Source organism: Pelodiscus sinensis, chromosome 28 (assembly GCF_049634645.1).
Source record: "Pelodiscus sinensis isolate JC-2024 chromosome 28, ASM4963464v1, whole genome shotgun sequence".
NCBI classification, from domain to species: Eukaryota; Metazoa; Chordata; order Testudines; family Trionychidae; genus Pelodiscus; species Pelodiscus sinensis.
In genome coordinates this window covers 15,094,554-15,110,223 of record NC_134738.1, presented here as the reverse complement: position 1 = coordinate 15,110,223, position 15,670 = coordinate 15,094,554, and the positions used below count along the sequence as shown (strand labels likewise).

Here is a 15,670-nt window from a genome sequence, read left to right as displayed (position 1 = left end):
CTACATCACGGGGCAAGGACCCATCTTTCCTGGGTTGTGAGTCGCTGTGGGGGGCAGGAAGCAGGGGGCTGAGCAGGATGCAGGAACACACGTGCCCAGAGGAAAGAACTTAGGTGCCCAGTGAGTTGATGCCCCTGCCGGGGGAAGCCGCAGCCCAGCTGGAGATGGGAGGTTCACCGAAGTACCTAATGGGACTGGCACCTGCTGTAGGTCTCACACACCCCTCCGCACCCCCCTCCCCCTGCTGGTGCTGTGCCCCAGGGGCTGTTGGGCTGTTCAGAACACTCACCCGGAAGCCGTTTCCTGGGCAACTCTTGTTCCAACATTCCACTCCTGTTCCAACGTTCCACTGGCCGGCAGAGCCCTGGGCAGCTGGTGACCCTTTTCCAGGTGAAACCTGCAGGATCCTCCTGCTGGGGTCTGGGCCATGGCCGCGCTCTCTCTCTTCCTCGACGTCCCGCTCACCACGGAAGTCAACTGGCTCCTGGATGCCTACCAGCAGGATCCCTCCCCCCACAAGGTGTACCTGGACCACCGGGGTAGGTCCCATGGGCTGGGTGCTCAATCTTCTTTGACTTTAGGGGTCCATGGGCAGCAGCCTCTGCCTGGAGCCTCCCCCGAGGGCCTGGAAAATGCCAGTTCGAGGAGGCAGAACCGCGTGAGCTCTGCTCATGCCCTTGTGCACAGCGGTGGGACTGGCCAGAGGGGTGAGCCACCCCCGGGACACACGTGGCATCTCTGCTGGGCTCATGCACGGGGCAACTACAGCCCCTCCGGCTGCCTGGGCCCCCTTCTCTCGGCACACAAGCTTGGGAGCTGGGAATGACACCCCAGCTTGCAGGGTAATGTACGCCCCCAGAGAGAGTTCTGGCTCTGGGGGGCTGTCCTGCTGTGAGTCTGGGGTGGGTTGCTTTTGGCTGGCGCAGGAGCATGTTTGCTCACTTTACCAAACAAAATAAATTAACGTAAGAACAGCCTGACTGGGTCAGACCCAAAGATCCATCCAGCCCAGTGTCCTGTCTGCCCACAGTGACCGATGCCAGGTTCACCTGAAGGAATGAACAGAACTGGGAATCCTCAAGTGATCCCTCCCCTGTCGCCTATTCCCAGCCTCTGACACACACAGGCTAGGAATCCCAGCCCTGCCCATCCTGGCTAATAGCCATTGATGGGTCTAGCCTCCATGAATCTCTCTAGTTCTTTTTTGAGCCCTGTTATAGGCTTTGCCTTCACATCCTCTGGCAAGGAGTTCCGCAGGTTTGCTGTGCAAGATGAAAGCCTGGCCCTGTTGAAATCAATGGGAGTTTTGCCCTGGATTTTAATGGGGTTCAGGATTTCATGCTCAGTATGTTAAAGTAACAAACTTTCTCTATGGGGTGCTGCCCTTCTGCCTCTGACACCCTCCCCAGGAGTAATGGGAATAAAGAAGAGACATGAAGTCACAACTCGGCAGAGCAGCGTGAAGTCACAGGTGGCTGGGCTTTCACCTTGCACAACCAACCTGTGGAACTCCTTGCCAGAGGATGTTGTGACAGCCAATCCTATAACAGGAGAGCTAGATAAGTTCGTGGCTGTTATGTCTCTGGTGCACCGGGTCGCTGCAGATGGAACAATAGTTTGTAGGGCTGTGGAGTCCTGCAGGTGAGCAGCCCCCAAGCAGTTGCTGGGCACAGCTTCTGCGGCGGGTCCCTTATCCTGTTGTCTGCAGTGAGATCTGGCACTGGCTGTTGCCCGAGCGTGCAAACCATGATCCCTCTGGGGCGGGGCTTGAGGTTCCCTGGTGCAGGTGTGGGAACAAGAGCAGCTGGAAGGAACCTGCTGCTGTGTGGGGATCTTCTCTGGGCCTACACACCATGCATGGGGCTCCAGGGCTGCAGACCCGCCCTGCCCCGCCCCGCCCGGTGGCAGTTGTCCTGTAGCATGTGAATTCAGGGGAAGGCTGCAAAACACAGAGCAGAACGTGCGTTAGGGGCAGCAGGGTTCAGAGAGCCAGGGGCTGGGGTGCAGCACAGATCTTAGAGGTCACCAGTAGCTGGGAGCAGGGCTCTTCGTGCCACACCACAGTCCACGGTGAGCGTGCAAGGCAGCGGTAGGAGGCTGTGCTGCTGCCGGCTGTTGAAAGGGGCCATGGGGCACGGGCCGCCCGTGGACAGCTCGGCCTGCTCCTTCTGCTTGCAGACTGCCAGACGGAGACCGGCAAAGCGTGGGACTACCCGCCGGTGAGCCAGACCCTGCTGCAGATCTCCACCGACCCCACCCTGGATCACGAGGACCTCCTGGAGCTCGGCTTCTCCGCATTCACCAGAGCAGCCACGGAGCTGGCGCTTGGCCGGGAGAGCCGGGCTCTCGTTGAGAACAGGGTATGGAGGCTGGGGGCCTAGGCCATGTGGCTGCAACCTTTGTGTCCAGAAAGGCTGCTTCTCCCCAGAGAAACCAACTGCTCTCCTCCACCTGCTCCAGGCAGGCAAACCCCAGGGCCCATGGCGTAGCTTCATGGCCCTGCTCTGTGCTTTGCGTGTAACCTGCGGCTGCTTCTTCAAGCCTTTAGGAACCAGCTGCCCCACCTACACCTGCCCCTTTGCTGTAGGGCCAGTGCACCCCTCGTTTGTACCGCTATAAGGCTCAGCGAATAACCGATCCAGGGGTGCGGTCACACCGTGCAGTGGCCGGCCCGCTTGCAGTGACTATCGATCAAATCCACCCAGAAGTGTGGCCAGTTCCTGCTGCTACCTCCCGGCAGACCCAGCACCGTCTAGACCATCCCTGATAGACATTTATAAAATGTACTTCTGTAAAATGGGCTCGTAACCCTCCCATATCTGTGTGGGCTTCCGCTCGGCACAGGGGACTGAGGTCTCCCTGGGTGTTCGTGCGGCACCAAGCACCACTGATGTCCAATGAAAATTGCAGATTCCTACAAACCCAGTTTTGCCTGGAAAATCTCACTCCAACGTGGAGGAACAAGAACACTGAAAACCACTGAGCAGACCTTGTGGCCCCAGAGGCTCTCGTGTGCCGAGGCCTCCTCACCATGGAGGCACCGAGCAGAAAGGAAAAAATAGTTTCACCAGCGTTGCCACGATTTTCAGTTTCAGTATTTTCAGTAACAGTGAGTGGCCCTGTGGCACCTTAGAGACGAACCACACTATTTAGGGTAAGACCCGCTTCATCAGATGAGTCTGGGGATATTATCCAATATGAGATCTGGTGCAGGGGTCTGACGCATGCAAGTGCTTGATCCTCGGTATTTTGGTTTGTCTCTAAGGTGCCACAGGGCCACTCGCTGTTAGACGCTGAAAATCGTGGCAACGTTGGTGAAACTCATTTTTCCTTTCTGCTCGGCACCTCCACGGTGAGGAGGCCTTGGCACACGACGGCCTCCAGGACCAAAAGAGCTAATCATCAGCGCCCACTGGTCTAGTTGGGCAGAGGATGCATGTGGTCACTGCGGCACTGTGGGAACAGAGTTCTACGTACTCCTGGGGGGCGGGGTAGTGTCCGGAGCTAGTCTGAATATGTGGGATGGGGGAGAGGACTACAAGGGGTATTCTTCAAAACCCTGCGCGGTCCAGGCAGTCTTAGCCCAGCTCGTCTCTGGCTAGTATTTCAAGCTTCCTTCTGGGGAGACCGTGTTCTAGTTGATTCAGGATGCAGCCACCCGGAGCCAGTTGGTCGAACGGGCGGCCGAGGGGGAAGATGACGCCCTCTTGTCTCCGTGGGCACCAGGCAGGCAGCGTTCACACCATAGGCGGGACGGGAGCTGTCCGCATCGGAGCTGAATTCCTCCAGCGCTGGTACAACAGAAGCAGCTCGGGGCCCGTGGCGGTGTACGTGGCCTTGCCGCAGTGGGGTAAGTGCTCGAGCTCCGGTATTGCTCTAGGCGTGGGAGGCGGCAGCACCGTGCGGATGCGATGGGATGTCACTGAGCTCAGCCCTGGGGCAGCCCCAGGCCTCGTTTAACTCTGGGCCTCTCTGTGGAGCCTGTGGTGGGGACAGAGGGTGGTTTGTAAGCCCCCAGACGTAGCGTGTAGCTCATGCAGTCCCCACGGGGCCCTCCTCTCCCGTCACTTCTAACCCCGTGCGTACAGGGCCCCGGCTCTGCATTAGGAGTCTGGCACCTCACACGACAGCGACAATATGAAGAAATTGCAGGGCCACCGCTGGGTCCCGGATTGAACATGAGCATGCCAGGCCTGGCTACCTGCACACTGCTGCTCTGGCAGGCCCGGGGCACAGGGCTCTCACTATTTCAGTTCCTGTCTTCTGCACCTGCGATGGGGTGGAGCAGGCCCTGAGGCCCCCTGCTAGAGGCCCTGTGGTCCTGCCACATCCCACCCAAAGAGACCATAGAGAAGTCCTCCAAGTAGGCTAGAGTGGCAGCGGAGGGCGTAGCCAATCAGGGCCAGAAAGGCCTTATAAAAGGACGGCAGAGCAGCAGTTAGCTGGACAGCAAAGCAGCAGTGAGCTCAAGGAATGCAGGCCAGGTGACCAGGTGGCTGAGAGAGCAACAGCACCATGGACAGCTCCCAGGGGAGGCTGGTGGCGCTCTGAGGTCCGGGTGAAATGCCTCGGAGATGGGAGTCCAGGGGGCGAGCGCCGCCCTGCCCACCTGCCCCGCTCTCTGCCCCCGCAGACAGCCTCCGGTGCATATTCCAGGACGTCGGCTTTACCGAGCTCCGCTCCTACCACTACTGGGACACGGCGCGGCTGGCCGTAGCCGCTGAAGAATTTCTGCAGGTGCTGGAGGTATGGAGCTGGCTGGAGCTCTGCAGGGGGCCTCTTGCCCTAGACCCCTCCAGTCGCGTATCACAGCTGCCCGGTGCCTGCCTGGCCTAACGCTCAGGCGCTCTTGCTTTCAGAGTGCTCCGGAAGGCTCCATCGTGATGCTCCATGCTCCCGAGGAAACTGGCCTGACTCCCAAGCAGTGGGAAGACGTCGCCAGGGTCATGGGGGTAAATCTGAGGGGGGGGGAGGGGCGACAGAGCTTTTCTCTAGCTCTTGTGGCCCCTGGGCGGGGTCTCAAGGTGTCTCCGCCCCCAGAAGAAGCGCCTCTTCCCCTTCTTCGACGTCCCGGCCCAGGGGCTGGCCTCCGGGGACCTGGACAGAGACGCCTGGGCTCTGCGACACTTCGTGGCCCAAGGGTTTGAGCTCCTCTGTGCCCAGTCCTTCTCGAAAACCTTCGGCTTGTACGGTGAGTCCCCAGCACGTGGGGCCGGCCGGCGGCCGCCTTGGCGTTCGGAAGCAGGGTTTGGGACGTGGGTCACTGCTCCCTGCTGCCCTCCCGGTCTGGCCTCCCGCCGGAGGCGCTGGCTGGGCGCGTGCTCAGGCCAAGGCTCGTGTTTCCTGCCCCCATGGGTGCCGCGAGCCGGGGCTGGGCCCTGGGACTCTGCTGGCCTCGTGCGGCGACGTCTCCCGGGGGTGCGAAGGGTGGCGGGCGCCGACGGGCCCTGGGACTCTGCTGGCCTCGTGCGGCGACGTCTGCCGGGGGTGCGAAGGGCGGCGGGCGCCGACGGGCTCTGGGACTCTGCTGGCCTCGTGCGGCGACGTCTGCCGGGGGTGCGAAGGGCGGCGGGCGCCGACGGGCTCTGGGACTCTGCTGGCCTCGTGCGGCGACGTCTGCCGGGGGTGCGAAGGGCGGCGGGCGCCGACGGGCCCTGGGACTCTGCTGGCCTCGTGCGGCGACGTCTGCCGGGGGTGTGAAGGGCGGCGGGCGCCGACGGGCTCTGGGACTCTGCTGGCCTCGTGCGGCGACGTCTGCCGGGGGTGTGAAGGGCGGCGGGCGCCGACGGGCCCTGGCCAGCTGCTCTCTCGCTAACAGTAGCAGCGAGGAGGATGGAACCACCTGGGCATCAGCGCCAGCTGCACAAGGGAGGGCCCATCCCGGCCGGTCAGGGGGCTGGCGCAGCCCAGGCAGCAGCGTGCTCCCGACAGGCGGCATCTCTCTAAACCGGACCTCTCTGGTCCGGCAACAGCTGTAGGCCGGAAGGACCATGTTGGTTCCAGGATCAGAGTCCCAGCGCTCTGCTGGGGGTTCTGAGGGGAGACGCGAGGCCCAGCTGGGCTGCTGGTGGGGGAGAGGGAACCAGAGAGTCTGGTGGAGGGGGGAGGGCAGTGGGCCAGAAATGACCTCCCCGGGCCCGGAACAATCCCACATCCGGGACCAGGCAGGTCCCCAGGGGGCCGGCCCAGGGAGGTCCCACCTGTGCTCGCTTTAGCTGGCGTACAACTAGCCGGGTGCCGCAGGCATGCCCCAAGTCCTTGCTGGAGCTCAGAGCGGGCAGCAGGTGTCACTGCAGGACGCGGGAAGGACGCCGGGCCGCTGGCAGGGAACAAACCGAATGAGCCGGCTCCCTTTCCGTGGGGGGGTGGGCTGGGGGCTGGCGTGGGAAGGGCAGTGCCGGGGCAGGGCTGTCTGTGGGGCCAGAGAAGGGCCCTTTGCACATGGGGAGGGGGGACGCAGGCCCTACATGCCAGGCTGCTCTTGTTGCTCCGGGCAGACGAGCGGGTGGGGAACCTGATCGTGGTGGCGAGGGACAGTGGGTCGCTGGTCAGAATCTGCTCCCAGCTGCAGGAGCAAGTGAGGGCGACGTGGGCCTCCCCCACCAGCCTGGGCGCCCGGGTCATCGCCACGGTGCTGAGCAACCCGGCCCTTCGGAACAAGTGGTAAGGGGCAGAGCACGCGGCCGCCGTGGGGACCCTCCTGAGGTTCACTGCCAGCCCCCCCCCGACATGCCTGTCCTGGGGCAGCCGAAGGCACTTGGCAAATTGCAGCCACGCCGGGAGGAACCCTTCGGAGCGCGTGCCTGACCCAGAGCACCTCCTTCTGGCCAAGCACGGCGCTGAGGAAATCTGCCTCAGTTTCCCCTTCCCTCGGGCTTCCTCGAAGCCCCCGCGCGGCTCAGGGAGGCAGAGCGTGCCGCCTGCTGGGGTCCAGGTCATGGAATCCTGCACGAAGAGAGCTCAGACTCGCACCCCGGTTCCAAACTGAGCAACCTGCTCCCGGGGCACCGGCCTTTCTTCCAGCACCCCCAGTACCTGCCGGCATCTGCCCCCTCCTCTGCAGCTGCCTGCCCCTTTGTCAGGCTCAGGTGCCTGCCTTAAGCCCCTTTGGGCGGCTGGAGATCGGTCTGGGAGCACCTGGCCCTGCGTCCCTTCCTGCGCGGGCTGCTCGCCTCCCACCAGTCCCTTCTGCGAGTGCTGCATCCACCCGGAGCAGCCAGGACCTGCCTCGCCGCAGGCCCTGGGAGCTGCCCTTGTGGGGCTCAGGAAGGGCCACCTGGTTCGGCAAAGTCCTCGGCGCCTGGGAAGGGGCAGCGCCACCCCCTCAGCCTGGGTCTGGGCTGTGCAGGAAGCAGAGTCTCCGGGCGCTGGTGGAGAAGATCCTGCTGATCCGGGAGAAGCTGAAGGCGAAGCTGCGGCTCCTGGGCACGCCGGGCTGTTGGGAGCACCTCACGGCCCAGGTGGGGACGCGCAGCTTCACCGGGCTGCTGCGTAAGTACCAGCTCCCCCCAACCCCAAAGCGCCTGGGCCGCCACCTCCCCACTCCCGCGGCGGCCAGGGCCCAGCCTGTGGCCTGTCACCCGTGGGAGCTGGGCTGCCGAGGTTCAGAGCCCTGCTGGGGTGGCTTGTCCGGTGGGGCCGGGAACCGGAGCTGGGCAGGGGTCGGGCCTTTTTCGTGCCCCTGTTCCAAAAGGGATGGGGAGGGGGAGCCCTTATCGGGACCGGTTAACAGGTACCCGGGACAGCCCCATGGGGTCCGGAGTAGGCCGCTTCTTGTGCGGAGGGGCTGATTCCTGCGGCCGGCAGCCCCATGCGTGACGTGGGAGGGAGCCACTCAATCGGCTAACCGGTTACACCTTAGCTTTAACTCGTTAACTGATTAACCAGGATTTTACATCCCGAATTCCAAAGCCAGCCGGAGGCCAGGGGTAAAAGCCCTCAGTAGCCCTGTCGCAGCAGGGTCTGTGTGCCTCCCGAGCTGTCCGGGGTTTGCCCTCCCAATCTGTGAGGGAGCAAGGCAGTGCTGCTATCTCTAGGTGCAGAAGAGAGCAGTAGTCCAGAGACTAAGTGACATACCCAGGGTCAAACAGGGAGTCTGTGGCAGAGCAAGGAACTGGCTGTGCATCTTCCAAGCCCTAACTAGTGGACACCCAGGGCAGGACTGATGCACACTGGCAGGGGACGGGGAGGGGGGATTAGGCCCGTGCTCTGGTATCTTTGGGTAGCCGAGACTGTCTCCTCTTGCTGCTGCTTACACAGTACGTCCAAAGGGAACCCTGCCTCCCCAGTGTCCCTGTCGGCTGGAGACGGGATATCGTCTCTGTGGCTGCTCCCGAACCCCTGCCTTAGTAGAGCAGCCGCCAGCCGTCCCCTCTTCTCCAGGGGCCTGCGCTGCTTTACGTTGTGAGCGCGCCCTGGCAGGCCCTGGGTCTCGCCATGCGTGTGGGCGGCACCCAGAACCATGGTGCCCTTAACTCCTAGGCTCGTCTGGGGTCAGTCAGCCGCACCCCGGCTCGGGACTCACGTGGCTCATGTCTCCTGCCAGCGTCCCAGGTGGCGTTCCTCGAGCGCAGCCACATCTATCTCCGCCCGGACGGCCAGTTCAGCCTCTGCAGCATCAATGCGCACAACCTGGACTACGTGGCCCGGAGCATCCACGAAGCCGTTTGTGGCTCAGTGTGGCCCGTGCAGGGTGGAGACGGAGCAGGCGCGGCGTGTCCTGCGCGGCCGCGGCGGGGTGTGGCGCAGCACTTGGGACAGTGACCGTCCCCCGCACCCCTCGTTCTGGCTCCCCACCTGCCCTGCGGTGCCGCGCTGCCTCAGTAAAGTCAATCGTAGGGCTGTCGGCTCCTCGCCCCGTTCCGGCCTTTCTGCCCCGGTGTCCCTGGCGTTGAGCTGGGTCACCTAGCAGGGCCCTGCCAGGCCTAGAAAAGAGCCCTCAGCCTGTGCCCGGGCTCGGGGTGTGGGTGTAACGAGGGGCTGGCTTGTTTCTACGTGCTCCTCTTCTGGGCGGCTCTGCCCACCCCCCGTGCTAATCCCCACAGAGACTCAGCCGCCCGGGCCCAGGAGAGGGGAAGCCGAGTCCGCGGGCAGAGAGCGCCGAGCCAGCGCTGGGCCTGAAGGCGGCTGCCCGGGAGAGGTCGTTCAGGCCGAAGGTGGACGGGGCAGTTGGTTCTGATTAACGCCTTGTGATTAGCGCAGGCAGGGCAGAGACGGGCTCCTCGAAGCAGCCTCTCCGCCCCCCCAGCCGTTCAGAGGGGGCGGCTGGCTGGGCCCTTGCCCTGTGCAGAGGACTTGAGAGTGGAGAGCTGCCTCTTCCACCGACCCCTCCGCCACGCCAGTGCCTGGCACCAGGTGTTCCTGGTAGCTCCTCTGCAGTCTGGGGGTGTCCCAGGAGGGCAACATGCGCCCTGTCGGTGGGTTTTCTGCTGACCTGCCTGGCCAGCAGGCTGCTCCATGGCGGAGCGCTCGGTGCCTGCTTGCTGCAGGCTGGGTCCCCCCCGTTGTTCGACAGCACGGCCTAGTGGGTCCTCAGTGCTCATTAAGCTCTCATTTACCGGGGCCCAGACCCACGCTAGCCCCCAGGTTACGCTTGCTCTTCCTCTGCTTGTGTTGTGGGACTTCAGCCCTTGGGAGCTCTCAGCCCCGCTCCCTCCACCAGCGCCCAGCGTCCGCCACGAGCCCTGTGGATCTGCCGGCAGCAGCTGCAGCTCTAGTCCCTGGGCAGCGAGCGGGCTGTCCCGGGCCGTGACGGGGCAGCACTGCAAGGAGAAGGCACGGCCTGCGCTGCTCTCCCTGCCCTCTCCCCGTGCCCACGGGGCCCAGCGTTTTCTGCCCAGAACGGGCTTGCAAACCAAGCCAAGGTTCGGATGTGTGACCCGAATCTCCACGGTGTCGAAAAGCCATTTGGGGGCTGATAAGAAGCTGCGTGGGACCGGCTCGGGCTGGGAAGGCTCATCCGCAGTCCAGGGGAGCCTTAGGGTTGTGGTCCACAGTCGCTAAGCGACTCAGTTTCCCCTCTCGGAGCTGGTGGGGGTGGTCCCAGGCTGGCTTGGGGGCCCGGGGCCCTGCCCGCTGTGTTGCTCCTGTGGGTCTGTGCCCACTCCCCGCACTGTGCGCCGCTCCCCTCCCTCCATCCCAGGGCCTGCGGGCGAGGAATCTCCTCTGGGTCTGATTACACGGTGTTTCCTTTGCTTTGAATGGCTTCCGCTACGGGTAATTTCAAGGCAACAAATTGCTTTGGCCTGAAGCCAGAGGCTAAGAGGGGGAGAGTCGGGAGGAAGGAAGGGCCCTGCCGGCATTCCTCTCCGGCATCCGGCCCTAGAGCAGGGAGGGCAGCCGCCTCTTCTGAAGGAGCACCGCAAGGCCGCTGTCTGCGGCAGGGGGGCACCGCCACACCACAGCAGCCCAAACAGAAGGAAAAGCCAGGAGCGAGGAGAGAGCAGGAATTAAAACGCATGAGTCCTGTGCTGTGGCCCTGGGTAAGCTGAGTGCTTGGGGGCAGAGAGATTCAGATGCTGCCCAGCTGGTTAGCAGAGCACCCCCACCTGGCAGCATGTTGCTATTGGTGGTGCACATCTACATGCCTGGCGCACCGAACAAAATTTTATTCTGCACATGGATGGGAAAAAATGAGCAGGAACATGGGTCCTGCAGCTGCCTAGAGCTGGCCATGAAGAGGTGGAGGAAAGCTCCCTGGAGCCTCTGTGCTGCTGCTGTCTCTGCACAGGGACCGTTACAGCCCACTTCCCTCTAGCTGGTGGGATTATTAGTCCATCAGCCTTTATCGTGCAATGCAGAGAGACGACGCTTTCGCTTTGGTTTCCAGCCCTTCGCCGTGTCAGAGCCGTCACGTCTGCGCCGTCCTCAGCCCGCCCTTTGGGGTGCACTGGGGGGCAACACAGTGCTGAGTCCCTTAGTTTGGCTGCATGCCGCGGCTTTAGGGACCTGCCACGCTTAACCCTTGCGAGGGGCTTTAGCTGAGCTCATTTCTTTTCTCTCTGAACTTGGTGACTTCAGTGGGGGGGGCGTGGGCGGGAGCGAGACACCGCGGCCTTTCGATTTAAATGTTCTGTTACCGCTAATGCTTACACCAGTGTGCCCAGACCACGGGTTGAGTCAGAGAGTTTCCGTACGGCTGGGCACCCTGCTTGGATCATCTTCAGTGGAAAGTTTGGCTTAAAAAGGTCAGAGGATACAGATGGTGCACAGTCAGCACCGCTCCAGGGTTAGGCAAGTTAACAGGAGAATCCTAGGGCTGGAAGAGACTCAGGAGTCAGCGAGTCCAGCCCCCTGCCCAGAGCAGGACCAACCCAACTCAATCAACCCGGCCAGGGCTTTGTCAAGCTGAGACTTAAACACCTCTAGGGATGGAGACTCCACCCCCTCCCTTATTTATTAGTTCCCTAAATAGAAGAACTAGAGGACACCAAATGAAATTAATGGGGAGCAGGTTTAAAACTAATAAAAGAAAGTTCTTCTTCACACAGTGTGTAGTCAACCTGTGGAACTCCTTGCCAGAGGAGGCTGTGAAGGCTAGGACTATAACAGGGTATGTCTCCACTACCTCCTAGTTCGCACTGATTTGAATTTCCCGGGCTTCATTTGCATAAGCGGGGAGCCGCCATTTTTAAAACCCCGCTGGTTCGAACCCCGTGCAGCGCGGCTACACGGGGCTCGAACTAGGTAGTTCGGACTAGGATTCCTATTCCGAACTACCGGTACACCTCGTTCCACGAGGTGCTGGCCACTGTCGGTAGACAGGATACTGGGCTAGATGGACCTTTGGTCTGACCCAGTCCGGCCATTCTTATGTTCCCTAGGGAACCCATCCCAGTGTTTCCCCACCCGCCTAGGAAATAGCTTTTCCTAATATCCAACCCAGACCTCCCCCACTGTAACTTTAGCCCATTGCTCCTTGTTCTGCATCCGTCACCACTGAGACCAGCCTCTCTGGAGCCCCCCTGCAGGTAGTTGAAGTAGAGCTTAGATATTCGTGACTGGGTATTTGGCAGGTCTCACAGGGCGTTAGCTGTGTGCTAATGGAGCTCTACCATCTCCTAGAGCTGGAAGGGACCTGGAGAGGTCATTGAGCCCAGTCCCCTGCCCTCACAGCAGGACCAAGCACCATCCCTGACAGATTGTCCCCGATCCCTAAATGTCCCCCTCAATTGAGCTCACAACACTGGGTTTAGGAGGCCAATGCTCAAACCACTGAGCTCTCCCTCCCCTGCAGCAGGCAGCCTGTTGGTGCGTTAATTGCCACCTGCTGGAGAAAACTGCCCCTCCGGTGCTGGCCCCGTTACCTGGCACACGACGCAGGCCAGGCCCATGCACCAGCTGTTTATGCCGTGCAGGTCGCTGGGCACTGAAACGGTGCCGGTTCGCCAGGGGCAGGCTGCTGCTGCTCTGTTTATCTGCACCTCTGCAGGAACAAGCGATTGTCGCTCCCATTGGCCGCTGTTCCCGACCAATGGGAACTGCAAGAAGGGGCGTGGCCCAGAACACGGCATCCTGAAGGCGCAGGTAAGTGTAGCATAGAGACCCGCCAGGGGCTAACCCCAGGGAACTGGATCCGGCCTGTGGGCTGGTATTTGCCCCCCTTGATGCGGAGCCTGTTTGGTGGGATTCAGCCCTCCTGCAACTCAGTGGCGAGGTGCCAGCAGATGTGGCACTGGCATGTCAAAGAGGACAGCAGCAGCACCCATGGCAGGAGGCAGCATGACCTGGGGTAACAGCTCCAGCCTGGGACCCAGAGCTCTGCATCCGGTCCCCAGCTGATCTCACGTCACCTCTCTGTGTCAGTTTTCCCCATCTGTGGAATGGGGCTAACTGTCCTCGCTTCAGGGAGGGGTTTGTAAGGACAACGCTGTAGGGAGTTGAGAGGTGTCGGATCCTATGCTGAGGGGGCTTCTTCATCCCGTAGCAGCCGCAGGGCTAACCAGAACAGGGCAGCTTTGACATGTTCCTGCTCTAAACACATTTTGGCAATTAGGCTGCAAACACTCGCTGACGACCATTCTGTGCCAAGTCGTAATTGCACTGACAATTGCCTGTTTATCTGAGGAAAATTAAATTTTGTTCCAGCGTCATGTGACGGGCGAGGGAAAAGCATAGCAAAGGGGTCTTCTGAATGAGCGGAAAGGTAATTAAAGCTGCTAATTGAGATTAATTGCCCAAATCCATTAGACACATGATATTAACAGCGCTCATTTCTCTCTCAAGAGGTACGCTGAGTCCTCAGGCAGCGTGGGGATGGGAGGTGGGCAGCAAAGGGGCTGGATATATTGTAATCCCAGATGGAAATTAACTAGAACAATTTATTTCTTTGATTTTCCAGTAATCCCTAACGAGAGGCAATCAGAGGAAACCAACCCCACAGCGGGGTCCCAGTGGGCCCGATTAGTGTACCAAGCACACCCAGGACATCAATAGCCAGTGTGGTTGTGCTTGCATTTCACAAACACGAGGATGCAGGATCTGGCCCTGCACAGACAGACCTGGGCATGCGCTTTGCTCAAAGAGAAACCGCTCGTGCTCTGAGACTTCAGCACCTCTGCTGCCCAGCTGGGCTCCTGCTGCAGGCTCCAAAGCAGCCAGACGAGACTTCCCCGTGGGTGAGTTCTGCCACCCGCAGGTGCTTGCACAGATGCAGGGCAGCCTCTCGCAAACAGGGCAGTATGGAGCGGGGAGACGGGATGGGGGGGCCGCTTGGCTGGAATGGGAAAGCAGCAGCCACACACACTTGCCTCGCCTAACTCGCCCACCTCACACCCAGTGGGTAACGATACGAAAGTGAAGGGAAAACCTGATGTACGTTGCATAGCAATAATGTAGACACCCCTCCACTCCACCAGCTGGTCTTATTACCCAGAATGCACCAGGGCCATTTTGCAACATTGCTAGTGAGGGAGGATGGGAAATCCTGCCGGATACCCGCAGCGATGAATCGCTTCTGTGGAATATAACATGGATTGAGTTTGAATGTTCCTGATGGTCATTACGCTATATTGCCTGGTCATGGGAGAATAGTAGTAATCCCTTGTCCTTTCAGAGTGCCTTTCTTCCTAGCATCAAAGCTTCCTTTACTAGCGTTAAGTACAAGTCTATCTAACTATCTGTCTGTCTATCCCCATACACCCCCTCTATCTATCTATCTATCTATCTATCTATCTATCTATCTATCTATCTATCTATCTATCTATCTATCTATCTCCATACACCCCCTCTATCTATCTATCTGTCTGTCTGTCTGTCTGTCTGTCTATCCCCACACCCCCCCTCTATCTATCTATCTATCTATCTATCTATCTATCTGTCTGTCTGTCTGTCTGTCTGTCTGTCTATCCCCACACACCCCCTCTATCTATCTATCTATCTATCTATCTATCTATCTATCTATCTATCTATCTGTCTGTCTGTCTGTCTGTCTGTCTATCCCCACACACCCCCTCTATCTATCTATCTATCTATCTATCTATCTATCTATCTATCTATCTATCTATCTATCTATCTATCTATCTAACGCCACTGACAGCTTTTGGTCCAGTTGTGTCCAGATAGCACAAGAGGTATTTAGGGAGGTCGAATGCCATTGCCAAGCACAGGAGCTGGGACCAACCCTGTTCTTCCAAGCAGTGCATTTCGCGGGTAAGAGGGTCGCTGTTCAGCCCCGAAGCTTGTCTCGGTGTGTTCCCCTGGCTCTGCTTTGCACAGGGCGCGGGGGCCCTCCTGGCATTCCTCACTGGGCTTTGCGGATGCTTTGCAAGTCAGTCCTGGAGCTCGTTAGCAGATGCCGAATGCTGGGCCCACGCTGGTGCTTTGATGAAGTTACGGGGTGGAAGTGAAAATGAAAGGAGATTGAAACTGGTAGTAACCTCGCAACAAATAATTCATGTTGTGTTGGCCTCTGAGGCTGTTTTGCTGGTAACTAATCAGAGTGGGGGCTGGTTTTCCTCCACCGAGTGATGTGTTTCTCAACACCCCCCCCCCCCGTTGTGTGGGCGTGTTCCCTGTCGCCCACGTCAGATGGAGATTCTGCTTTGGAGACGTGTTTGGGGGAGAAAGGTGGGGGGCGCTTTTTCATCACTATGCAAATGAGCTCTTCTGAAATGCCTCCCTGGAGGGGCTTGAACGAATAGTGCTATTTCGAGAAACCAGAGCGAGCAACGCTCCATGTAAACGTGTCCCCACGGACCCCACTTCACTTTGTTGCTGACACCTCCAGCGCTGGTGGCATGTGGCTAAGGCAGGAGTGGGCAGAGGGGCCAGGAGTTCCACCCGCTGGGCCACGGCTTCCTTTTGCTCCAGAGACAGAGCCCATGGGGCCTACGCTCCTGCACCCGTTCCCCACCTGTCTCACGGTCTGTCCGGCGCCATCGGTGTGCACTGAGCCATGGAGAGGGGCCATGGTCAGGCCCCAGAGCTGCACCGCAACTTCCTTGCCTCCTAGGGTTACCAGATGGGTTTAAAAAAAATACTGGACACACTTGATCTTGCCGTTTGGGGCATTTGCGCTCCCAGCCGTCAGCACGCCCGGTCCGGATACGCACAGAGACCCGCTTGGGGCCATGGACCGGAGATGGACCGGCAATGTTCCTCCCTCCCGCCCCCGTGTGCTGGATCCTGAGTTCCTTATGGAGCCCCCCCGCCACCTTGGACAAAAATCTCC

The 15,670-nt window shown here is 60.2% G+C and overlaps 1 protein-coding gene across 5 annotated transcripts; it reads left to right on the top strand.

Annotated features, from left to right (window-relative positions):
* Positions 1–329: 329 nt before the first annotated feature.
* On the top strand, positions 330–11,011 carry GOT1L1 (glutamic-oxaloacetic transaminase 1 like 1). 5 transcript variants are annotated; one of them, XM_075910795.1, is made up of 9 exons: positions 330–539; positions 2,179–2,360; positions 3,727–3,850; positions 4,634–4,746; positions 4,860–4,952; positions 5,044–5,191; positions 6,498–6,663; positions 7,238–7,491; positions 8,482–11,011. In XM_075910795.1, exons 1-9 carry the CDS (start codon positions 428–430, stop codon positions 8,892–8,894), a joined length of 1,605 nt encoding a protein of 534 aa, XP_075766910.1. In that variant the 5' UTR covers positions 330–427; the 3' UTR covers positions 8,895–11,011. The 5 variants fall into 5 exon arrangements, with proteins under 5 accessions (XP_075766910.1, XP_075766909.1, XP_075766911.1 ...); XM_075910794.1 differs by having other exon boundaries at positions 331–539; positions 5,041–5,191; positions 8,482–11,006; XM_075910796.1 differs by having other exon boundaries at positions 334–539; positions 5,041–5,191; positions 7,349–7,491; positions 8,482–10,998.
* The last annotated feature ends 4,659 nt before the right edge of the window (positions 11,012–15,670 follow it).

Excerpts from the sequence above, each read along its gene's own strand:
- GOT1L1 (XM_075910794.1), top strand. The coding sequence starts at position 428 with ATGGCCGCGCTCTCTCTCTTCCTCGACGTCCCGCTCACCACGGAAGTC. Across the intron at positions 3,851-4,633 it reads CGTGGCCTTGCCGCAGTGGG|ACAGCCTCCGGTGCATATTC; the intron begins GTAAGTGCTCGA and ends CTGCCCCCGCAG. Across the intron at positions 7,492-8,481 it reads CAGCTTCACCGGGCTGCTGC|GCTCGTCTGGGGTCAGTCAG; the intron begins GTAAGTACCAGC and ends CTTAACTCCTAG.